This window comes from Typopeltis vanoorti, chromosome 17 (genome assembly GCF_054136105.1).
Source record: "Typopeltis vanoorti isolate ZY-2024b chromosome 17, IOZ_Tvanoo_1.0, whole genome shotgun sequence".
NCBI classification, from domain to species: Eukaryota; Metazoa; Arthropoda; class Arachnida; order Uropygi; family Thelyphonidae; genus Typopeltis; species Typopeltis vanoorti.
In genome coordinates this window covers 49,984,498-50,011,627 of record NC_143565.1, presented here as the reverse complement: position 1 = coordinate 50,011,627, position 27,130 = coordinate 49,984,498, and the positions used below count along the sequence as shown (strand labels likewise).

At 35.8% G+C, this 27,130-nt stretch overlaps 1 protein-coding gene across 1 annotated transcript in view; it reads left to right on the top strand.

The window, feature by feature from the left end:
* Positions 1-27,130, top strand: part of LOC150097377 (uncharacterized) — a 327,966-nt gene that overhangs the window by 37,620 nt on the left and 263,216 nt on the right. Inside the window, exon 3 of the mRNA XM_090407657.1 lies at positions 26,977-27,022. Within this exon, the coding sequence (XP_090263783.1) occupies positions 26,977-27,022 (46 nt within the window). The remainder of the gene's footprint in view (positions 1-26,976; positions 27,023-27,130) is intronic.

The following is a 27,130-nucleotide window of genomic DNA, read 5'->3' as shown; positions in this document are numbered from 1 at the left end:
TATCCCCTTGCAATCCATTGACAATGTCATTGTTATAAAGATTGAACAATACGGGTCCCATTACTGAGCCCTGTGGAAGCCCACTTGTAACCTTCTGCTTCCTTGATATTGTCCCACCATACACAACTCTCTGATACTTAGACAGCCAATCCTGAATCCATTTGACTAACCCGACATTTAAACCCATGTGCTGCAACTTAAATATCAGCTTATAATGTGGCACCCTGTCAAACGGCTTTGCAATTTCCAAAAAATGGCAGTATATACCTTTTTCTCACTAATGCTCTTGTAACTTTATCATAAAAGGCTAGTATATTGCTAAAACAAGAGCACCCCTTCACAAATCCATGTTGACTCTCACAGATAACATTACCCTCATCTGCCCAATGCTGTATGCTCTCAAACCTCGTGGTGAAATACCATCCAGTTCATAGCTTTACTGACATCCAGAGTACTCAGTATTTGAAACACACTCTCCTCCTATACCTCTAAACCCTGAACCTTCCCTATCCCTCTAGTATTAAAACCTTCTCCAGAATGAAATACTCCAATAAAGTGTTCATTGAACAATTCCACTATATCCTCTGCATTAGTCAGTCTATTCCCATTTTTCCACAATATCATTCTTCCACAGTCATTTCTTCTCCTACTGGCCACATATCTAAAAAATTCCCTAGGATTTTCTTTGGATCTAAGGGCCAATCTCCTCTCATATTCCAGTTTCGTCTTCCTTACCATACTAGTCGCTCTTGTGGCCTGTGTCTTATACTCTTCATGCATCTTTTCTTCACCTGTCTCCTTATCTCTTCCATAGCTTCTTTTTCACATGCAATTCCTGTTTAATATTGTTTGTCATCCACTTTACTCCAAATTGTGTCCTCTTTTTCACTCGTGGTATACAACTTACAATTGCTGCTAACAAATATTCTTTCATAATTTCCCATGCACTAATGATATCCCGGCCTTCCAATTCCTCCCTCCATGAAACTTCCCCAAGTTGACATCTTAGACTATTATAATCTCCTGCCTTATAATTCCACATACGTTCCCATCTCTTTGATACCCCTGCATGTCTATTCATTTTCCAAGTCAAAAACCATATGGTCACTCTCTCCAACTGGTGGGAGAGATGTCATCTCAGTTATTATCAACTCTTCTGATGCTATAACCAAATTCAAAACTCTTGAACCTCTTGTTCCCTCTATTACATGTTTCTTAAGACATTTGTCCCTCAATAATTCTATAAATTCCATTCCCTTATTGCTACATGCATCTTCCTCTCCCCAATTTATACTACTGTAGTTAAAATCTCCCATAACAATCATTCTTCTTGCTCTTGCCAGACTCATCTGTCTAAACATTTCCTGGTCCCCACCCTCTGTACTGTTGGGTCTGTAGCAACACCCCACTAAATATCCTGTCTTGCCCACCTCTACCTCTCACCATATACTTTCAAAATCATTAGTGCCACTGCCTTCCAAAGTCTCCACTCTTAGAGGACATAGGTCGTCACTTATCATAAGCAGTACTCCACCATCACACTTTCCCTTCCTATCCTGCCGAAAAGTGCTGTACCCAGCGACTTCTATTCCTGTTATTATATCCTCTTCTCTCAACCGTGTGTCAGTGATCCCAATAATTTTTGGCCAGGCTGATGCTATCTGCGCCACCAATTCCTCTCCCTTATTCCGGATACTCCTGGCATTGGTATAAAGCAAGTAAATGCCGTTGTTTCTATACACAGCATTATCCCCTCTAGTCTTCACTGGGCTCAGTGTTAGCTGATGTTGTCGCCCTTCTCTCAAGTACCCATTTCCACAAGAGAGCTAACCCCAGTATTTATATATTTTTCAGAAATGTTTTTTAATAATGGAAAAGTGGCTTAGAACTTTGACTTTGAAAAAAAGTGGAACAAACGAAACAGGTGATGCTAATCCTAACTGTGATACATGTGTTGTAACGGCAAGTAAATCTGATACTATTAAAGTAGAAGAAACAAGCAGTTCAAAGAAAAAATACAGTAGGAAATATAACAGTTCATATTTGGAATTCGGGTGTACTTGGTGTGGAGATGAAAGTGAACAGAAATCTCAATGTGTTTTGTGTTATGAAGTGTTGTTGAATGAGTGCATGAAACCTGCAAAACTCCGACTTAACATTGTGATGTGAAAAATAAGCCAATTGAATTTTTTCAGCGATGCTTAGGGACATTAAATCATGAGAAAGATATAGTTTCGGCAATGGGTTCCATTAATAGCAAGGCACTGGAAGCATCTTTAAGCATAGCGAAAACAGGTAAAGCTCATTCTATCAGGGAAAATAGCTGGAAGTAGCAATAAAAGATGTGGTAAAAACTATGTTTGGCAAGTTACTAAAAGATGTTGATTTGATTCCTCTTTCAAATGATACTGTCAGTCGCAGAATTAATGATATGGCAGGTGATGTAGAATCTCAGTTAATCGAAAGAGTTAAAGAAGAGCCCATATTATGCGTTAAAAATAGACAAGATGTTACAAATGATGCGCAGTTAATATGCTACGTAAGATATGTGCATGATAACAACATTCATGATGATATTCTGCTTTGTAGAACTTTGCCATCCCTAACAACTGGAGAAGAATATTTCACACACAATAATTACATAATACACAAAAGGATCCAGTGGGAAAAATGTATAGGCTTCTGTTCAGATGGAGCTTGTGCCCTTACAGGCAGGCATAGTGGGATTGTTTCTATGGTCAGATATGAATTGGGTACCATACATAGGGAAGTGTTAGCCAAACGAATGCCACAAGAATTTAAAACTGTGCTATACAACGCTGTAAAGCTAGTTAATTTTATTAAAGCTCAACCGTTAAATAACAGGTTATTTTCAGTACTCTGCATTGAAATGGCAGTGAATATATACAACTTTTTCTTCATTCTGAAATTCGCTGGCTTTCCAGGGCCAAAGTACTAACAAGGCTATTTCATTTAAGGCACAAAGTTTTATTGTTTGTAAATGAATGTAATTCTGATTTTGCATCACTCCTTGTTGATGAAGCATGGTTTTCAACACTATCTTATCTTTCAGACATTGTTTTGAAATTAAATGAACTAAATCTCTCCCTTCAGGGAAATTCGTTAACTGTTCTTGATGCGTACGATAAAATAAAGGCATTCGAGAAAAAAACCGGTTTTATGGATTAGTTATGTAAAAGACAGACAATTTCCATCTTTTCCAACATTGGAATCCTTTTTATTGGAAAATGATAATTTTGTTGATTCTGAGTTTCTGGAAAGGGTTTGTGACCACTTCAAAAATCTGAAACAGTTAATTGAGCTGTCAAGTGACAGTGGACTTAAAATGCAATTCCGTGATCTTGGTTGGCTCGATTTTGGATCTCGCTTTCAGTGAGAAGTGAATTTCCAGAATTATCTGAAGAAGCATTGAAAATCGTCATGCAGTTTTCTACAACCTACCTTTGCGAGAAAGGATTATCATCGCTCATTCAAATAAAAACAAAATACAGACTTCGTCTTAGTGTGTGTGTGTGTGTGTGTGTGCCATCTTCGACTGAAGTTGACCAATATTGAGCCAGATATCCAGGAACTTTGCAAGGGCCAAGAAGCTCAACCATCTTCAAAACATGCATTTAGATTTATTATGTTATAAATGGCACAATTTTTCCGAAATGTTGGTAATTCCTATTGGTATTTAAAAATATTACAAAAAATCAAAACGACGTATAGGGAAATAAATTAAAAACACGATGTTTAGTTTTGAAGTAAAACTTTCAGTCCAACATTCTAAAATGTTATTTTTCTTGCTTTTCTGTTCGTAAAATCGTCGATGACATTGTCGAAGTCTATTTCATCCCTCAATTGCTGTTTTATAGACAGTATGGCAAGATTTCTTAAATGCTAAGGATTTGAACCCGCAGCCTTTTGGCTGGGGAGCGGATATACTAACCACTTGGCCAACCAGACTGGCATTCAAGACAGAATGTCTTGAATGCCAGTCTGGTTGGCCAAGTTGTAAAATTCAAGACAGAATTCAGGATAAGGCAGACAGGACTATAATACTTTGTCAGGATCAATATGGTTTGGGTTGGTCTTGGCTTAGTAATCTGCTTACTTTTTATAACAAAGTGACAATGGAGTTTGATAAAGGAAATGACTACTCAGTTATACTGCTTGTTATCCCCTTATCACTATTAGTACTTCATAAAGTCACCCTTCCATAGTCTTTCTCTTTTACTTGCCACATAATGAAAGGAATCTTTAGAATTTCTTTTTCATCTTTTCAGCTAGCTTCCTCATAATTAGCTTTGAACTTCCTGACCATACTGGTCACCTTCTTGTTTGTCCATTGTACTGTTCATGGGCATACTGATCACCTTTTTCCTTTATACTCCCTCCGCAACTTTTTTTTTTTTTTTTGCAACTCCTGTGTAATGATTCCATCCATCTAACTCTTACCTGATATATCCTCCTGATTCTGCCCTTATATTCTGATATTGCTTTCTTCATATACCCCTTGACCACTTCCCATGCACTAGCAACATCTCCCCCCCTCCAAATTTTTATACCATGACATCGCTGAAAATCGATTTTCAGCTTGTCTTAATCACCTGTTTTGTAATTTGACATATACCCTTCCTTAACAGAAATTTCTTCATGTTTGGCAGTTTCTCGGGTTAAAATGACACATCTGCTTTTCCCAAGCCAAGGCAGTGTGACTAGGTTAGTTACTGTTAAGTTCCCTAATGCTATTACCAGATCCAATACTCTTGAACCCCCCCCCTCCATTACATGCTGTCTGAGGTAATTATCTCTCACCAGCTTTATATTATTCCATTTTCTTTCTTTCTTTCTGGTAACTATTTCTTCTTCCAGTCCCCATAGTTGAAATCCCACATAATTACTTAAAAAAAAAAAACATGTTTGGTCTCTAGAGCAAGATTTCTCGATCACTTAGTAGAAAAAAATGTATAAATAATATTTACCCCCACCTATGGTACTAATGCACTATAGGCTTACAACCTTTTGTGAGAAGGAGTCACCAAAAAAAAAAAAATAATAATAATAATATATCTTCTTCTTCCTCTGTGCATTTTTCCCGCTTCCATTCCAGGGTCTGTGTGTTACATAGATACGACCTTGTTAGTACAACCCCCCCCCCCCAAGCTGGCCTGCCGCTGAGAGGGAAGGGGAATGTATTTTTGACTGTAGCAGTGTGTGTTCATGGGGGCCGGTTTGCCTGCTTCGGGATGAAATAAAAATAATTAAAATAAACTGTCAACATAATAGCTGAAAGGAGGAAGAGGACAGAATGTGTTTGATTAATCAGATATTCAGTGGTTTTAAAACTTTTGCTGTGTGTTCAGAAATGCCTTGCACATAAGGGATAATAAGAATACAAGTTATTTTTTCTGCATGGGAAAAGACAGATACCATAACTGTTGAAAGCTTTATTGAGGAAAGAATCCTTAAAAACATTTGATAAAAAAGATGGAATTAATATGTCATAATTCTTTCTGTAAAAGTTTGTCTGAAGAACATAAAGAATGGGCACAATGCACTGAAGTCTTAATAGATCCAGCCTTTAGACTAGGATAGTAGTGAGATTCAGCATGAATATAAAGGCCTGTATGGGCCTTCTTCCAGAAAAATGAAAATTGTAAGCTTCCATCTGGTTGATGAAGAATTAGATCTAAAATGGTTATGTGGTTATTTATTTATTTTTCTAAGGTGAATTGGATCCTGTAATGACATGCATTAATTTGGAAAGAAATTGCTGCAACTCAGAGAAAGAACCATTCCAAATTGCAAAAATATTCATCATCCTGCTATCTGTACCAATGTGTAGGTGAAATGTTATCAAAGAAACATACTTAATTCTCTTATCGATAATGTTTCTAACTGAGATGAAGAACAAAAGAAAAAACTTAAAACCTTCTTTGGGCATCCACCTAGATTATATGGTCTTCCAAAAATTCATAACCCAAGTACTCCATTAATACTGGTTGTTGACTGTATAGGATGTTCCCACTTATAAGATATCTAAATACATATCCAATTTAGCTGCTACTTCTACTAGATCTTCTACTTAAATAAAAAAACACTTTGAATTTTAAAAACAAAATTTGTGATTTTCATCTGGATGCTTCTTATATTATAATCAGCTTAGATATTACAGTGGTACCTCGACTCGACTTACAAACCACTCAACATACGAACTTTTTTCATATCCTATTTTGACCTTTAGATACAAACCATGATGCTTTTCTTTTCAAATGAACTAAATCCTGTTTTACATTATACTCTTTTTAGAAACTTTTTTATGCACATTTAGCTGAGCACGAGCTGAACCGTCTCTAGTATAACGATTGTTGTTACTACGTCGTATTTATCTGAAATACAACGAATGCTGCATGTATTTGCTTTTTTGTATATCTATTTCGGTATTTGTGTAAACAAACAATACACTTTGTGAAGATTTTTTTTAGGTTTGTATTTATTATGTGCACTGTATGTATTTCTTTTTATAAGTGATGTGTTTTATTGTAGCTTCACGTTTATTTTCTGAATAATCTACCAGATAGGTGTCATTTCACTGATCAGCGTATTATTTTCAACATGGGGCCAAAGAGAACTAAGAAAGAAGAGAAGAAAATCACAATAGAAATTAAGAAAGAGATTGTGGAAAAATATGAGAAAGGAGTCAGGCAAAGTGATCTATGCAAGCAGTATGATTTGTCCAAATCCACCATGGCTACAATTTGTCAAGAAAGCAGATTTTTATAAGGAATTGGATGTGGCCAAAGGAGTATCTATCGTGAAGGACTATCATCTCGAAGAAATAAAGTTATGGAAGAAATGGAAACCTTACTACTCGTCTGGATTAATGACATGCAACTGAAAGGAGATAATGTATCTCAAAACATGATCTGTTTACAAGCTCAAACTATTTACAAAGATCTTTCACAGAACTTGTCATCCACTATCAGTAGCAAAGACATCGGCGAAGAGTTTAAAGCTAGCAAAGGATGGTATCAGAAATTCAAGAATAGAACCGGTATCCATAGTGTTGTTAGATATGGAGAAGATGCTAGTACTGACAAAGAAGCTGCTGAAAGGTTCATGAAGGAATTTCAGAAACTGATGGAGTCAGAAGGTTACAGACCAGAACAAGTTTTCAACTGCGATGAAACTGGGCTTTTCTGGAAGAAAATGCCTAAGAGAACGTTCATCACTAAGGAGGAAATGGCATTGCCAGGACACAAGCCAATGAAAGACAGACTAACTTTGCTTTTTTGTGCCAATGCCAGTGGTGACCTGAAGATAAAACCTCTGTTGGTTTACCACTCTGAAAATCCTAGAGTCTTTAAAAAGCAGAATGTTAACAGGCACAAACTCAGCATTATGTGGAGAGGTTAACAGCAGAGCCTGGGTAACCAGGCAATTCTTCTGTGAGTGGATGACAGAGGTCTTTACTCCCACAGTGAAACGGTATCTACAAGAAAAGGGTCTGCCTGAGAAAGTTCTTCTTATAATGGACAACTCCAGCACATCCACCACAGTTGGATGAAGAGTTTAATTTAATTTCATCAAAAAGATGAAATTAAATTAAACTTTTGAAGAAATTTTGAAATTTTTTGAAGAAATTTAATTTCTTCAAAAAGCTTTATACCAAAGCATCTTTTCCAAAGATGTTTCGAAGTTATCACCAACACAGAATTAAGTCAGGCATGGAAAGATGTTTCTGTGAGAACTCTAAAATCAGCCTGGAAAAAGTTATTGTCCGAATGTGTCCAAGGACCTGAAAGTGAAATTGACATTGTAGATCCAGTTGTCTCCTTGGGCAAGACCATGCATTTGGAAGTTGATGAAGCAGACGTAGATGAGCACAACATTGAGCTGACCACTGAAAAGCTGCAGGAGTTAAGAAGAGAGCAGGAAAAAGGAAAGGGATGAGGAGGAAAATCAAATGTCTTCAGAGGATGAAGAAGATAGCAACAAAAAGGGAGCAATTCCAACAAGTGATGTAAAAAAAAATCTTGCAGCATTGGGGTGAATTGCAAAAATTTGTTAAGAAGTGGCATCCAGATCAAGGTGGTGTTTCTAAAGTTACCAATATCTTCAATGACAATGTCATTAATCACTTTAGAAGGGTGTTAAGGAAATGACAGATTTAGTCAACGTTGGATAGGTTTTTTAAACCTCCCTCACCTAAGAGACAAAAAGAATCAATTGATGACAACAAATCAAAAACTCCTGAACTACATAACCAGCCACAAGAAAATTGATTTTTTTTTTTTTACAATTTAATGGAAGATGATTTTCAAAAATGCTCCTTCTCACCTCCTCCATTTCTTTGCATTTTCTTCATTTAGTTGAGAATAGTTTTTTTTATTTTTTGAATTTTTTTTTTGAATATTGGAACGGATTGATTGATTTCTCATAAGATATAATGGAAAATTGGGTTTCGAGTTACGAACTGCAGTCAGGAATGAATTAAGTTCGTAAGTCAAGATACGAACACCCTGTACAGGGTGTTCGGGATAAATTTGACATATTTATAATTAATTATATTTTTCCGTAAGTTACATGTATTAACACACACTTCTCTTCATTTAAAAGTTTGGACCCTTCTTCATTCATATACAAGATGTCAGAAAGGATGGATAGCTGGAACCCACCTGAATCATGGAAGAGAATAACTTGTAAATAAGGATATTACGACTGCTGCCCAATGCTCCCTGAATACAGTAAAAACAATCAGGCATGAACTAGAGACTTGCAATGGTGACTACGAGGATGTAGCAAGAAGAAAGATCCCTAGCAGACGATCTGATTGCGTTCGTACAGCAGAATTCCTCGCAAATCTGCAGGAACAGGTGTTGAAGAACCCTGGCATTGGAATTCGGGCTTTGTTCGTGGAGTTGCTAACTGTAGTCAAGCCCTGGATAACAAGGGTAGCCAATGGTAGGCCATATGTATGGCAGCAGGATTCGGCCCCTTGCCACACCTCTGGGAAAAGTCAAAAATGGTTGTCTGAAAATTTCTACGACTTCACCAGTCCAAATGTTTGGCCTCCAAACTCCCCAGACCTTAACCCCATGGATTATTTTGTATGGGGCGCAGTTGAAAAAGACACCAATCGCACTTCCAGTAATACAAAAGCCCAGTTAATGGATAAAATTAAAACAGTTTTTGCGGCCCTTCCCAGGGAGACTGTAGCATCAGCTTGTTCGAGGTTCCGAAGCAGAATTGAAGCTGTGATCGATGCTAATGGTGGTTATTTTGAGTAAATCTTGTTGATAGTATTGTAATTAACTCTGCCTGTAATGTTTTTTTGTCAATTCATTAAATTTAATAGATACAAAGAAGATTTTCTTTTTCCTTACGAAACTGTCAAATTTATCCCGAACACCCTGTATATTCTTGTTTACTAATATTCCTTTATCAGACACCACTTCAGGAAGAATATCCTTCGGATGTTGTTAAATTATTTCATTGTGTTAATTGAGAAGACAAGAAATAAGAAAAGCCTCATTAACTGTGTTCTTATTGATAATATCTTCATTCCAGATTCAGAACACGAGTATATATACAGAAGATTTTAAATTGGAAGTGATCAACACTTTATTTTAAGTAGGATAAAAATTAATATCACATTGAAAAAAAAAAAAAAAAAAAACTATGTAAGACATTATATAAAGAAAGTAAAGCTATTTTTGGTAATGGAGCACCCCCTATTATTAACAAATTATTCAACTAGGTTATAGATAAGTAAATAAATGGGATTATATTAAATGAGGATTAATACTGAGAAAATTCTGAAGTAATGATGCTACTAAATTGTTTAAAGGTGGAAAAGAAAAAAGCAAAGCTATTTTTGGCTATGGAACAGACCCTTTTGCAACAACTTGACTAAAAAATTTACATTAATTTTTAATTGCATATTAATTAATATGCAGGTATGTAAATTAATATGCATTAATTGCATATTAATTTACATATCTGTGTAAAATTTTTTGGAGATAAAGATGGTAAAAACTTGACACAAGCCTTGATCTGAGCTGAAATGGTATACAGTTAAAAGTGAAAAACATAAGATACTGACAACTAATAGAAATAACATTCAGATAAACGAAAAACAAAAACTGATAAAAATATTAATTTTGAATTTTGAAAAAATTCACAATAAAGAAAAGGAAAACAGTAGAGGACTTGGTTTAATTGGGTGATGTCACAGCCAGCATTTAATCTCATCATTTTCTATCATCATATTTATTTCTGTTTTAAGCTGATAGAGACAGTTTGATTGGCTAGTTCACAAATTGTCAGCCCATTCTCATTCATTCAGTATCCATTGGATACCACCTACTGATGGGACCAACCACGTGAAGGTGAGGATTGGACATTAGGTCAGTAGCTGCAATCCATTCTCTTCATTCGCAGTCATCTGGTTTTGACCTTTAAGTGACCCCAGAATGGCAGACTATGTAAACAAATTGAAGGAACTGCCACAAGCTTGTCACTGTCTACAACTTTAGCCAACTTTTATCTGGAATATTTAGAAGAAAAAATATCTTTCTTAAATCTGCTCTGAATCTGTTATGGGATGATGACTTTGCCATTTGGAATCACATGCGGCAAGACTTAACCTGTCTTCTTGAAAAAAAAACTAAAAAAATAATGACTTGCATCATAAATTTACTGTAGAAAAGAATCAAACACAACTTTACCTTTCTAGATGTTCTTGTCAAGCAAGAAGCAGACAGCTCTTTTGCACATCTGTACATACTACAAACTCAGCAAATCATCCTTTATAAGAATGCATAATCAAATCACTGCTGTAAAGGGTCCACATCTTTTTTTTTTTTTTCCTTCAGTAAAAATTTCTGCTATCAAGCATACCTCTGCTCGTGTCTAGAACCAAAAAAATCATCAACAAACTTATCAATCATTTTTCTCCAAATATTACAAGGAGAGATTATTCCCAGAGGATTCCTAAATTACTTCTGAACTTGTCTTGTGTCATTAAGAGATTTTGGCTTTCAGCTATATACAAAAATATCTCCACTACCTATCATCTGTCAAATTGTAAGTGTAATAACTTATCCTGTTTTAGAAAAACAGGCCGTTATGTTTTCAAATGCATTTCAGAAAACCAGTTTTATATCCAAACCGGTACAAATCCAGCTTGCAGAACATCAGATTAACAACTCTAGCCACAGGATATCTATCACAGAATAGCTATATTAAACAATGTTTATAAGAATGCAGTTGCAGCAGTTGATTTGGGGAAATGATTTAAAACAAGCTGATGTACTAGACAGGGGGACCCAATATCACCAAGTGCACGGGATGAGAATTAACAATCTGAGGTTTGCAGATGACATTGCTATTATTGAAGAAGGCAAAAGAGAACTACAAAAACATTGAAACTGTTAAATGAGGAAGGGAAAGGATTTGGACTTGTTATTAACTTGGAAAAAACAAAGATAATGGTATTCGTTGAGAAGAACATGAAACAAAAGATACAAGTGGGTGGAATCGATATAGAAAATTATTAATAACTTAACACGTATAAAACCAACAGTAATAACTTTAATGAATTAAAGGTACAAATATTTCGTAACTGAAAGTAACACTACATCATCAGTGTAGAACAAACAGTTAAAGGAATGGAATACAAAGTAAACAACAGTCGGTGGATCACCAATTAAATTGTTGCTGCGTGTCAGAAGATTGATTAAAATAATATTAAATAATTCTTTAAAGATAATTATTTCATTGATGGTTGCATAAGATAAGAATCTCCCAAACTTTTGGGAGAGAGCGACAGTCATTTTGATTCAAATTCGGTCGATGCAAAAGGGCGTCGCAACTTTCTTTAAAAAGGCATTCTATTTAAACCTGCATCCGTGGAGCAGACAAACTCTATCCCACTGGATATGATTAGTGTCAGGGCTATGTTGTGCTAGAACAGACTTATGAGGTTTCATGTATTCGATATAATACTGACGGTTCCTTATTCTTTTTTCCACAGAACTGCCTGTTTGTCTAAAGTATGTCTTTCATAGATGGCAAAAAGTGAGAAATTTTGTTGATGTGAAAATATGTGGGAATAAGAATACTTCTTCAAAATTCTGCCGATAGGTTCTGAGATGCTTGAAATGTAAGGGATTGGAACTCTGCGGTCTGTTGAAGAATCCTGAGGTGTTGGGACATAGGAGTGAATTATCTGCTGGATTTGATTAGGGTTGTAACCATTAGATTCTATTAACTTTTTTATAGTGAAAAGTTCTTGTTGTAAGCTTAAAGGAGAGGAGCACACTTTATGTACTCTATTAATTAAAGATTTGATAATGTTGATTTTTTGAAAGGTGTGAAGAGCAGACTTTTGATGAATGTATCTGCCAGTAAAGGTAGGTTTTCGATAGACACTTGTAGACAAAGTACCAGAGGATGTGCATGTAAGGAGGATGTCCAAGAATGGTAAACTACCAGAATTTTCTTTTTCCATGGTGAACTGAATGAGTGGGTGAAAGCTATTTATCTGTTGTAGAAATGTGGTAAGTTCCTCTTCAGCATGTGGCCAAATAGCAAAGATATCATTGACATAACGAAACCAAAGAGAAGGTTGGGGATGAATGGATGAAAACAAGGTATCTTCCAGATGTTTCAAAAAATAGTTTGCCAAAGGTGGAGACAGAGGACTACCCATGGCAGTACCCTCAACTTGTTTGTGGATCTTGTTTCTCCAGCTGAAATATCCTGAATGTATGACAAATTCAAAATCTTTGCAATATCTGGAGAGTAATCATCATATAGTAAGTTGGCAGTGTCAGCGAATGGAATATTGGTAAAAAGGGAAACAATATCCAAACTAATATCATGGATAAGACTGAGAGAAAAGTAACCAGCCTTTTACAAGATACCTCTACCTATCAAGAAATCAATCATAATCCTAAAAATTAGCAAATTTAAAAACTAAATAAGTTGCTTGATGAAGTTATCAGTTGGGATCAAAACACCGTGGATAAACTGTGCACACTCTATTAATTAATTAAATTAAGCGAGGAGTTCTTCTTTTAGAAGAACTACTCGTTATATGGCCTCCCAAAAATCCATAAAGAAAGTTATCTGCTAAGCCCCCATCGTGAATTGTATTGACTCTCCCGCTTATCGAATTGTAAATTTTTGTCACGTTCATTAACTGCCCTTACTGGACATTCCAGATCATTCATCAAAAATTCGAGACATTTTCTTGGAAAAATCAAAGATGTTCAAATCAAAGAGTTTGACTTATTAGTTAGTTTTGATATTGTTTCCCTTTTTACCAATATTCTATTAGCTGACACTCTCAACTTATTATATGATAATTACCCTTCGGATATTGCAAAGATTTTTGAATTTCATACATTCAGGATATTTCAGCTGGAGAAACAAGATCCACAAACAAGTTGAGGGTACTACCATGGGTAGTCCTCTGTCTCCACCTTTGGCAAACTATTTTTTGAAACATCTGGAAGATACCTTGTTTTCATCCATTCATCCCCAACCTTCTCTTTGGTTTCGTTATGTCAATGATATCTTTGCTATTTGGCCACATGCTGAAGAGGAACTTACCACATTTCTACAACAGATAAATAGCTTTCACCCACTCATTCAGTTCACCATGGAAAAAGAAAATTCTGGTAGTTTACCATTCTTGGACATCCTCCTTACATGCACATCCTCTGGTACTTTGTCTACAAGTGTCTATCGAAAACCTACCTTTACTGGCAGATACATTCATCAAAAGTCTGCTCTTCACACCTCTCAAAAAATCAACATTATCAAATCTTTAATTAATAGAGTACATAAAGTGTGCTCCTCTCCTTTAAAAGCTTACAACAAGAACTTTTCACTATAAAAAAGTTAATAGAATCTAATGGTTACAACCCTAATCAAATCCAGCAGATAATTGACTCCTATGTCCCAACACCTCAGGATTCTTCAACAGACCGCAGAAATCCAATCCCTTAGATTTCAAGCATCTCAGAACTTATTGGCAGAATTTTGAAGAAGTATCATCTTATTTCCACATATTTTCACATCAACAAAATTTCTCACTTTTTGCCATCTACAAAAGACAAACTGGCACCTCTGTCATTGGCTGGTGTTTACCAGATACCAACCATGTGAATGTAACTTATCATACTTTGGACAAACAGGCCGTTCTGTAGAAAAAAGAATGAAGGAACCATCAGTATTATACCGAATACATGAACCCTCATAAGTCTGGTCTAGCCCAACATAGCATTGACACTAATCATATCCAGTGGGATAAAGCTTGTCTGCTCCACAGATGTAGGTTTAAATATGAACACCTTTTTAAAGAAAGTTGCGAAGCTCTTTTGGATCGAACGAATCTAAATCGGAATGACTGTCTTTCTCTCCCAAAATTTTGGGAGATTCTTATCTTATGCAACCATCAATCAAATAATTATCTTTAAAGAGTTATTTAATATTATTTTAATTAATCTTCTGGCATGCAGCTACAATTTAATTGGTGATCCACTGACTGTTCTGTACTTTGTATTCCATTCCTTTAACTGTTTGTTCTACACTGATGTACTGTTACTTTCAGTATGAAATATTTGTACCTTTAATTCATTAAAGTTATTACTGTTGGTTTTATACATGTTAAGTTATTAATTTATTATGCCACAGGTACCTATAAAGAATAGAAAATTATGAACAATTCACATATTTAGGAAGTAAAATGACATGATTTGGACTGTAAAAAAGAAATAAAGATCAGGATTGCAAATGGAAGAACAAATATGAATGCCATGGATAACATCTGGAAAAGTAAAGTGATCAGTCTGCAAACAAAACTAAGAGTACTTGAAACATGCATCTTTAGCGGTGTACTGTATGGATATGAAATGTGGGTAATAAAAAAAAAAAATCAAGAAAAAGAATTTTGGCATTTGAAAGAACTTGTTACAGGAAGATTCTAAGAATAGGATGGGTATAGAAAGTCACAAATGAAGAGCTCTATTGGAAGATTCAGCCAAAGGAGAATCTAATGCAGAAGATTATAAAACGCAAGCTGCAATTATTTGGACACATCTGCAGAATGAGTGAGGACTGGAAGATAGACATTCATGTTAGGTTATTATGGATGGTGTAAACAGAAGAGGTATACCATACAAAGAATGGATAGATGACATAAAGGATTGGTGCAGAATGGGTGTACAGAAACTGCGACACTATGCACTAGACAAAGAAAGGTGGAAGAAGATAGTGAAGGAGGCATCAGATACCAACAGACAGTGAGCCCATGGTTTGTGATGATGATGATGAGCCACAGGATCCTTTGAAAGAGTGATGATAAGTTATTAAATAGAAAGATCTAAAAATGTGAATGCCTTTTCAAAGAGACTGCTAAGGTTCTTCTGTGAACTTTCCAGACCAAAATTTGGGAAATTATTAGAAACTGCATTTCATTTTCTTTTTAATCTATTAGTGTAATAGTTTACAACCTTACACCCTCATGTCTGCACACGATAAGAAAACTATTGATTATTATTATTATTACGTGACACCTCCAAAGAGTCCGAAGACTCATCGAGGGAGGGCACCTACTCTACAACTCTTCATCTCCAGTACTTGATCCACCAACAGCAAATTGCATCATCTACACCAGGGGTGGGGAACCCCTCACCCATGGGCAAAATTTCGCCCGCGAGTCTATTTCAATTCGCCCCTTTGCTGATGTACTCATATGTACATCAGCACACTACGTACACTATATATATGAATTAAAATTTGCCAGTCGCCTGCTGAAGTTTTAAATTAGCAATTTTGCCCTTGATACAAAAAAGGTTCCCCACCCCTGATCTACACCAATGCCATCTACTGCCCACCACTAGTATTTTCACAGACAATCACAAACATCCATGTCCATGGCGGGAATTGAACCTGCTGTGTTTTGGCTGGATAGCGGATACGCTAATACTCAGCCAACCAAGTTTATTATCATGTAAAAAATTAATAAAATAAATAAATAAATATATATGTATATGTGTGTATATATATATATATACATACACACACACACACATCATCATCATGATTATTTCATGCTTCTAAGGCATTTCTGACTAAATCAGTCCACCTAGACCATCCTCTGGATGTGTTTCCTGCCGTCTTGGTATCGAATACCTATTTTGCTTACTTTTCTATTCTAATCTACAAGGTAGCCATTCGGCCTTTTTCATCATCATCAATTTGCTGATATGTACCCTCAAGGGGGGGTTTAGGCTACTATGACAGATTTACGTTATTAATGATCTCCTAGCCACAATTTTCTTCCAAATTAGTCTCTTACTTGTCAGCACTCCAATATTGTCATATCTAACATTTTTTGCTCCTAAATCACTTCTTACTGAATCAATCCACCTAGACCTTTGTCTTCCCCTGAGTCTCTTTCTGGTCATCTTGGTATCAAACATCCTCACACATTCATATTAAGAGTTTAACTGCTATGGTCGAGTTAACTCGATTTGAACGGTTGGTGCACCTCGCATATTCAGACAATTTTTTAGTATGAAAAGAATCGTCATAAGATATTCAAACTTCACAAGTAGGTCCCTCCATCTATTGCCAACCAATTGAAGTTTATTTGACTTGGGTTTCTGTCCTTGTATGACATCTAAAGAGAAAAATTTGAACTGGTGCAACTAATCATATTAAGTGCCTCCATAGCCCAGTTAGAAGAATGATGGTACATTGCACCCTTTGATTGGAAAAGGCCTAAGTTCGATTCTCATCATGATGGGAGGAATCTCTATATATGGACTTTTTCAATCGAAGGTGAGTTAGCCGATCTCATACGGTGGTAGCAGGGTTTTCAGCCTGCATACAGACAAATTGGCCCTTCAGAACACACGCAATTTACAGACCAAAAATGCTAGTGGTGGAGGGTGATAGATGGCGTTAATGTGAATGATTGGTAGTAGAAGTTCGGGTGGAGACTGAGAGTTGTACAGTAAGTGTCCTCCCGCGATGAGTCTTCTGACTCCTTGGAGGTGTCACGAATAATAATAATATGCAGCACGATGCATAAACCATGTGACAGCAGGGATTTCCGGAATGTCACAATATGGCATCTACCAGTAAATATCCGCGTTATTTTACTGATGATCAAATTGATGAATTGTTAACAACAAATGAGTCGGGAGAAGAATTGTCCGAGTTAAGTGAATCGCATACTTCAGATGAAGAAGATCCTGATGATTCTACATAAATTAATGTGTGTAATTTGCATAATCAGGTGGACATCCCTTGATTATGCAAATTGTATAAAACACTATTATTGCCATTTTTGTGAGTGAACAAGTGTATATCAAGAATGTATGATGCTGTCCAGAATTCTTACTTCAGTAAGAATTTCAATTGATTTTATTTATAAATTTTTTGCAAAATTAATTCAGTACATGGGACAATGTCAGTAGAATATAAAGTCAGCAGTTAAAGGGTTAATGGAGTGAAAGAACCCTAAGAAAGGATAAAAATAGTATTTAATTCATTTTGTATTCTCAGGGAGTGCAAAATGCAACTTGTAACACACACACACATACACAAAGGCAGCACAAAACAAACTGAAACATGTGGACGAAACACTGGTGTCCTAACTATGTGGTTAGGTAAACTGGGATCTCCAAGTATTAGTGTTTCACATATTTTGGGAAGTTTTATTTATGCAACCATATTTATTCAAATTATGCTGATTATTAAGAGCAGCAGCAGAAGATTCTAAAAACAGTCTTTCTCTTCTAAATTTACTGTGAAGGAATACGGAGGTCTTTTTCCAGTTAATTCTGTGAGCAGTATCCAAAGGATGTTCTCTATGACCAGATTGACAAGTCTTCATCTGGGTCTCTTTCCTGCCATCTTGGCATCAAAGCTCTGCTTATACATTCTTGAATGCTGACGGTGTCAAGTTCCTTTCTAATATCTTCATTTTTAATATGATTCTGCGATTGATGCCATCTGTTTACTCCTTAATTTTTCTCAGAACCCTCATATCTATAGTATCTAGTCTTTGATTGAGTGCTTTATTTCTAACCCAACTCTCAGATCCATAACTTATAACTGGTTTGAATACTCCCTCGATGAGTCCTTAGACTCATCTAGGGAGGCCCTAAACATCATATCAAGAACAACTATTCGGTATTCTATCATACTTTGCTTTGAATTCATTTACAGTCATGGTGCCCACAACAAACTCTGGCAGCTTATTCCACTCATTCACCACTCTCCAAGTAAAAAACCTAGTTCTAACACCTTTCTTAACTACACTTTTGCTTAGTTTCCATGGATGGCCCCTGTTCTCCCATTACCAGACCTGTTCTGAAAAATTACTCAATTAATCTTGTAAAAATCCTTCGGTAATTGGAATGTCTCAATCATATCACCCCTTTTCCTCCTATCAACCCTAATTTCTGTAACCCATAGATCTTCAACCTGTTCTCGTAAGGTTCATTCCATAGACCAGCTATCATCTTGGTCACTCACCTCTGAATCCTCTCTACCTCCTCCCCATCAAGAAGAAACCCAGGGCCCAGATCTGGGCACAGTAGTCAAAATGGGTTCTTATCAAGGCTTGATAAAGAGGAACAATAACTTGCTTATCTCTGCTCGTCAAAGTATTCTTCAGTAACCAAGTGATCTGATGAGCTGATTTCGCCACTTTTGCTATGTGCCCCCTAAACTTCAACTCCCTATCCACCAACACACCCACATCTCTGGCTTTGTCAACCTCGTGGCATACAGTTCCACCAATGTGATATACTGCTGCTGTTTTTTCACCCCAAAATGCATAACCTTACACTTTGCTACATTAAACTGACATCCATTCTCATTAGCCCATACTGCCAATCTATCCAAATCATCCTGCAAAATTTTTACATCATATGCATTCACTATTGCTCTACCCAACTTTGTATCATCTTCAAATAAATGAAAAGTTCCTCTCAGATCCTTTCCTATATCATTAATGAACAAATTAAATAGCAGTGGTCCAAGAACGGAACCCTGTGGCACACCACTAGTAACAAGCCTTCTTTTGGACTCACTCCAGTCCTGAATAAACTACTCTCTGATATCTCTCCATCAACCACCCTCCTATCCATCTCACCAACTCTATATCCATCCTCATGTGCTGCAGTTTACTTATTAGAATTCCATGTGGTATCCTGTCAAAGGCCTTAGCAAAGTCCAGCAGTATCACTATAAATCCATTACCCTTATCCAGTTCAGCCGTTATTGTATTATAAAACGTGAGTAAGTTAAGTTACTGAGGCATGATCTACCCTTCACAAAACCATGCTGTCCTCCATACAGTATCCCATTTTCATCTATCCATTCCTCTATTTTGCTCTTGACTAATATCTCCAAAACCTTGACAACGATTCCTGATATGCTGATCGTTCAGTAATTTGCAACAGCAGTCTTGGAATCTCCTTTATGCAATGGAAATATCTTCCCCTCTTTCCACCCCCTTGGGACTAACCCAGAGCTGAGACTTAAATTAAACAACATGGTCAAGGGAACTGACAATTCCTTTGCTGCTTCAAAGACTCGAGCTGGTATACCATCCAATCCCACAGATGTATTGACATTAAGGTTCTGTAATATACTATTCACCTCCATTTCATTCACTTCAATTCCTGTATCAGCCATTCGTTCTCCCATTCCTGCAATATCACAGCTGGATGATATACTCTTGCAAACTCTTATTCATCAGCTTGTATAGATGATGAATCCTTCAATTCTAACTGCTGACTTACAACTTAAATATAGACTATATATTGCACTGGATAATGTTCTATTTATTCCATATAAGTGTAGTGTTTTGAAAAGCTTCATTCTGGGTGCCTTGTCTCGTGGTTTCCCCAGATCTACAAAACTTAAAATCCATCATTTTTCCATGATTTTTCAACTATTTGTCTTAAAGTGAAAATCTGATCTTAACAGCATCTATTTGGCCTGAATCTAGCTTGTTCTTTTCCAGGTTTCTCTTCCACAATCTCAGTTCTCTTCCTCAGTCTGTGTTTCAAATGTGCTAGCTAAATCTTACCTGCTACACTTAGTGGAGAAATTTGTCTGTAATTCTCGCATTCAGCTTTATTCCATTTTTTATAGATGGAATTATTAGAGCTCTGTTCCAATTATCTGGAAATCAACCTTCTGACCAGGCCCCTTGAATTATGCAGTGTAGCCTGGAAAACTTTTATACCTCCATATTTAAGCATTTCTGGTTGAATATCATCTCCTCCAGCTGTCTTTCTGCATTTCAAGTTTTTGATGGCTTTTTCTACCTCAAGTATTGATATGTACTCCTTCATTCCTCTTGAAAATGTTCTAGTATGGTTCTGTCACTGCCTATTTCATTTAACAGTCTTTCAAAGTAATTCCTCCAGATGTATGATATCTTTATCTTCAGTTTTCATGTTACCTTTATCATCTTGGTAGATGGTGTTGATTCGTAGCAGAGGTTCGGTGTAGTGGTTGAGACAGTTGTAGGTGTCCTCCCGCGATAAGTCTTCGGACTCCTTGGAGGCGTCAGGAATAATAATAATAATAATCTCTGATTCCTTTTACAGTACTTTTCCTCCATTTCTAAGCTTTTTTCAATAGCTCCAGAACATTTTGCCACCTTCCTGATATTTGTTATTCTTTCCCATGACTTTTGTTTAGCTACTTTTACACACAGCTTAGATCTCTTACATTTTTCTCTATTCTTTTAAGGCATCTGCCAATTTATTTGCTAGGAACTTTCAATATGCTTTCTTCTTTTCCAGAACTGCTTCTTTAACTTCTTGTGTCCACCATGGGTGTTCTAATTTTTTTATCCTTACAGACAACTTTGCCATATACCTCCCTAGCTGAATCAATCAATGGCTTCAGAGTTTGTTACTGAGACATCAAGGTGTGGTTCTTGTTTTCAAAACTGCTTCAAATTTTCTTCAATAATGTTTGTATATAGTTGAGTCTACAGTTTACCTGTAAAAATTGCTCAACTTTAATTCTTTTTAAAACTTTCTTATATACTGTTTTCTTTTTAATGGTAATATCCATTTTTATCCTTTCATTTCTCAAGAACTAACCATATCATAGAGTGGGATAAATGCCATTGCTTACATAGAGGAGGATTTCCACTCCCGAATTATTAAAGAAGCCATAACAGTTACCCATTTGGTACAAAACCTTAACAGGAACCAAGGATTAATCTTGCCCAAGATCTGGAAGACCCTCATTAGCTCTCTAAACATACAAGAAATGAATTATAGTGCCAATTATAGAACGTTCCTAAATAACAGCAAGTGAAATCATACACGCGCTATGCATGTATTGTACATGTTCTGTTTTGTCAAATATAATTGAAATCGGTTGATTTATAGTCTGTAACAGTTTTTAGCTTTAAGTGCCTTATATCATTTATGTACCCTGAAGATGCCAACAGCCTCAGTTGGTATAACATAGTTGTTCTAAAATAAAAAAATAAAAATAAAAAACTTGATCAATAAATCCCAATAGAAGTCATTTTCCAATATCCATTTTTTTTATCTTGCTTAGCACTAATGGTCATATAAATTTATAAAAAAAAAAAAAAAGAAACAATCCATACCCCCAGCCACAGTACTATTATACTTTTCTTTAGAGCCTCCTTTCATGGGTGGGAGTCACATTAAAAAAAAAAAAAAAGTTTTAATTTGTTATATTGAATTTTACTTTGTTTATTCTATACTAAAGATGGTGTATGCATGTATATCAAGAACCAAAATATCTCTAATTCAACAGTATAATCTTAGCAAAATATCTTTTCCTCAAGTTATATGGTTTCTGTTGTTTCATTGGACTTCCAACAGTTATTAATCCACCAAAAATGAGAAATGTTGCTGTTGAGAGAACCATATTTGCCGGCGTATGACACACTGGCCTATAAGACGCATCCCCTTTTTTGTACACATTTTTAGGAAAAAAAACTTTATCATTGAATATTATAATGAATTTACAGTATTTCAAATATAAAGTAATAGTCTGTCTACTTTCAACAAATACCTAATCTAACTAGGAAAGAGTACCCACCTTTTAATCTTCTTCGTTAGATAGAACAGGCAGCCAGGAGAGAAGGGTGCTTCTCACTATCCCACTAATTGTGTGCATGTGCCCCCTAAACTTCAACTCCCTATCCACCAACACTCCCAAATTTCTGGCCTCATCAATCTCCTGGAGTATGGTTCCACCACTGTGATATACTGCTGCTAATCTTTTTGCCCCAAAATGCATAACTTACACTTTGCCACATTAAATCGACATCCATTTTCCTTAGCTCAGTCATCCAAACTATCCAAATCATCTTGCAAAATTTTGACATCCTGTGCACTCACTATTACTCTACCCAACTTTGCATCATCAGCAGACAAGTGAACACTTCCTCTCAGATCCTTTCCTATATCGTTAATGAACAAATTGAAAAGTAGTGGTCCAAGAACAGAACCCTGCGGCACACCACTAGTCACAGGCCGTCTCTTGGACTCTACTCCTGAATAAACGAATCTCTGATATCTCTCCATCAACCATCCTCCTATCCATCTCACCAACTCTATATCCATCCCCATATGCTACAGTGTACTAATTGGAATTACATGTATCCTGTCAAAGGCCTTAGCAAGGTCCAGTAGAATCACTGTAAACCCATTACCCTTATCCAGTTCAGCCGTCACTGTGTTATAAAATGTGAGCAAATTACTGAGGCATGATCTACCCTTCACAAAACCATGTTGCCCCACATACAGTATCCAATTTTCATCTATCCAATCCTGTATGTTGATCCAGTAAAGGTGGCGATCCCTCTGTTAATGGCTATTGCTTTCGCTTGATGAATAATCATTTTTGTAGACACTGAAAGTCCAGCTTTTCTGTGGTTGGTCTAAAATTCAAGTATTCAGTTCTGCCTCAAGTTCTGGCCATTTTGCAGTTTCACTTCGTAGGCTATGTTTACTATGAGTTGCTTTTTTTAGATCCTCTTCCTGATTATGCCAAGTTCTTATCATTTTCTCAGTTGGGGGTGGCCTGAAATGCCTCTCCGCAGCCCTGTTTCCATGTTCTTTAGCCTGCACAATAACAGGTAGCTTGTATGCAATATTGTAGCAATTCTGACGTTTTTCAGCCATAATTTGCCAAGAAATATAGAAAAAATTTAACGACAGAAATTTATCACCGTTCACAACTGCGACAACAATTGGAAAATTTAAACGAACAGGAACACAGCTGTGATCATCGATGACAGCACATTCACATCCACTGAACTCTACATAACTGGAATGCTCTCACACACTGCAAGGAAACAAGAAAGAAATCGCATAACTTGGAACAGAGAAAATTTCTAGAAATTAAAGTAATTAAAAACTGAGTATCGGCGTATAAGACACACACTGTTTTTCAGACCTATTTTCAATTTAAAAAAGTGCGTCTTATATGCCGGAAAATACGGTAATTGAAAGTATCTCAAAACAGCTCTTGTAAAAATAAGTCCACTAATAATAAAATTGAGCATACAAATTATAATTATTATTTTCTGGAAAATTGTGTTTAAAAAAATATCAAAAATGTAAAGAACAAAAGTATTAAATCACCAAATATCATCGATATTGATTACATTATAGTCAAAATTAGTCTTTTCTAAACTATATCTATCAATTTTTTATTAATTACCAGTTTTAATTCTAGTTTTTATGAAGCTCACTAATTGTTTCAAGTTTTTACTAATCAAAACTAATTATTATCACACCACCCTCCATGGGCAGCAGACTCATCATGGAAGTTCACTCAACCAACAACATTTTTTATATTGAATCTTAAAATCCTCAACTCTCCTTGTATTCACAGTGCATTCTCGTAATGTGGTTCATTTACTCATAATTCTTGACATAAAACAGTCTGTGCTTGGCACCCTTCTTTACTACCTTACATTACAACTTTCAGGGATGGCCTTTTGTTCTTTCCCTCTCTCCTTTTACCTTCTTTATTTTTTCTGCTAGTTCAGGTAGCCTGGATTTGTGAAATTCAGTCTAATCCCAGTTCATCTTCCTGAGTATTTCTATCATAAACAACTCCATCACATCACATCACATCATCTTTTTTTCTCCTCTCCAGCAAGCTCTGTAATTTACATTCCTTTAACTTCTCTCTGTCTCCATAACCAACATTCCAGAGTCCTGATGTTGACTTAATCATCTCTGGACTTTCTCCAATGTTTGCACATCACAATAAAAACTAGGTAACCAAATCCAAGCACAGTAGTCCAAGTGTGAAATGACAAGTGCTTTATACATTGCCATCCTCTTTCCCACTGTCAATGATCATTCCCAGGTCTCAAATCTCACCCACTTTGTGAAGCACAGTTCCATCAATACAGTGCACAACCAAATGTCTCAGCACTCCAAAATTCAACATATTGCATATTAATATTAAAACTATAGCTCCATTTTTCTATACTAAAATACTATTCAAATCATCCTGAAGGAAATTAACATCATCAGTGCCTTATAATTCTCCTTAACTTTGTATCAGCAGCAGAAGACAGCTGAATATCTCCAGTCAATCTATATAAAATATCATTGATGAATAAGTTTAACAGCAGGAGCCAAAGAACAGAATCCTGCATCACACCACTGATTACCTTTTTTTTTTCCTTCTTTGAGATGCTGCTCCATCATACACAGCTTGCTGGTATCGTTTAGAAAGCTAATCTCCAATCCATCTAATCAACGTATTATCTATCCCATTCTCTGCAATTTATACACTAACCTTATGAGGTACTCTATCAGATAGACTTTTGTAAAGTCCAAGAATATCACTGTATATGAATCTCCCATATTCATCGCATTATCATAAAATACAAGTAGATTGCTAAAACAAGACCTAAACTTTACTCATGCTAACTATCATAAAGAATCCATGTCCATCAATCTAATCCTGTATTCTTTTCTAACCAACCTCTCCACTACCTTGAGTCTGCATATGTGCAATTGCAGATATGCAGACTGGTTTGTTATTAGAAACTTCTGTCCTAGAACCATATTTGTGGTGTGGTGTACTATTTTGCCTTCCTTCCACTCTTTAGGAACTTTTTCCACTTTCATTAAATAACCAGGTTAAGGACATACTCTTTTGGACATTCCTTAAAAATATGTGGTAGTACATCATCCATTCCAAATCTTATTAACATCTAACCCAATCAGCACTTGGTACATCTCTGATTCTTTCACTTCTCATTTTCCTAATATTTGCCTCCCTTTTACATGTTGCATAGCACCATTTACACCAGCATGATATATAAAGTGCTCATTAATTTCTGCTATATTCAAAATAAATTGAATATAGCAGAAATCCCTTGAATTACCCTTGGCCTTAGTATCCAATCTCCCTTTATCATGCTTGTAACCTTTCTATCCTGCACTTTGTATACTCCTAAGACAGATTGCAACCATTAATCTTGTACCTCTCCATGACTTCTTCTTTTTAACACTAATTTCTTGATTTCATTTTTCATCCATTTCAATTCTTCTCTATTTATTCACTTAACTTTTGGTGTATAGTTATGTATTGCTTGTGTCAGATATTGCCTTTTCAATTCCCTTGCACTGTCAACATCTTTTCTATACAGTTCATCATCCCATGGTATTGACTGCAGAGCTTCTCATAATCATCCATCTTATAAATTCACATATATAATATCCCTTCTTGACAGAAACCTTTTCCTCTTTGGCCACATCCCAAGCCAGTACCTCATTATCAACCACACTCTTGTGTGAATATCATGAACTCAGCAATTTTTTTATTCATTATCTTTACTGTCCTCCTCAACTCACTATTATATCTGGGCAATGCACTAGCCTTTCTAACATTATTTCCTTCACCTTCCTCAAATCCCTATCACCATTCCTTTTTTCACCATCCAAGTACCCACATTTACCACTAATTGCATTCTTCCATGCAAATAATCAATTATTTGCTTTAATGTTCCACCTAGAAAACAAGTTTTATATACCTTGTTATTCACAACACCTCTAATTATTGAATGCCTATATAGCACTGTACAATTATCCTTTGATGCTTGCTTCATATCTGGTGTCATAATTTCCTCTTTCTCATGCATATCTGCCTACAATCTCATCTCCAGACATTTCATTTAACTCTTAATTTTATCAGCTTTTGCCTAAACTTTATTATACTCTAACCAAGTGAAAAATAAACTTTCAACATCTTCCAGTCCATTTTCTTTGTTATCATTACTAATGCTTTCATCCATTTTCTGACTACTCCCAGCAACACTGAGCTCCCTTTTTGAAATGCTCTAGTTCATCATCACACTTCTACACATTTATACTTTCCTTCATTTCATTCGCCCTAATAATCCACAAACCTTTTACATTTTTTGTAGCATATCCACTGAGAAAAATCCCAAGCAGAACTTGATCTTCAAGCAGAAGCTTTCCATGTTGTCAATACCAACAGTTTATGGATACCAATGACTACAGTTTTATACTAAAAACTAGTTATGGGTTGTTGTTACTGTAACATAAAACTGAACAGTTTCTTTTTTTATTTCTTTTTTTGTTTCTTTCTTTGAGTCCTCTGATTCTAAGAAAGAGAAACTCACTGTGCCTTTTGTTAAATAGAAATTAAATGAAGAGAAAAGCTGTTAGTAAGCATTTCTCTTCTGGATACACAAATTTATCAAAATACCATTTTTTAAAATATTTTAAGCAAAACAACAGCAAAAAAACTTAGTTTGTTTTTGTTTTTTCCATCAGATACCCAACTTCCCTTAGGATTGGATAAGAGAATGTTTACTTTATACTGAAATTTTTAAATATTAAGAATAATAATATATTATTGTAAATTATGTTTTAGGGCATTCAGATATATGGAGAAAGACAACATGATCTTAACCTAAAAGGTGAGCATGATCTAGAGCTTAACTGCTTATGTTTATATAAAAATTAATGAGGATTTTTTAAATTAAAATTAATTTCCTTTAAATGCTGCAAGTGATTGGTCATGTTTA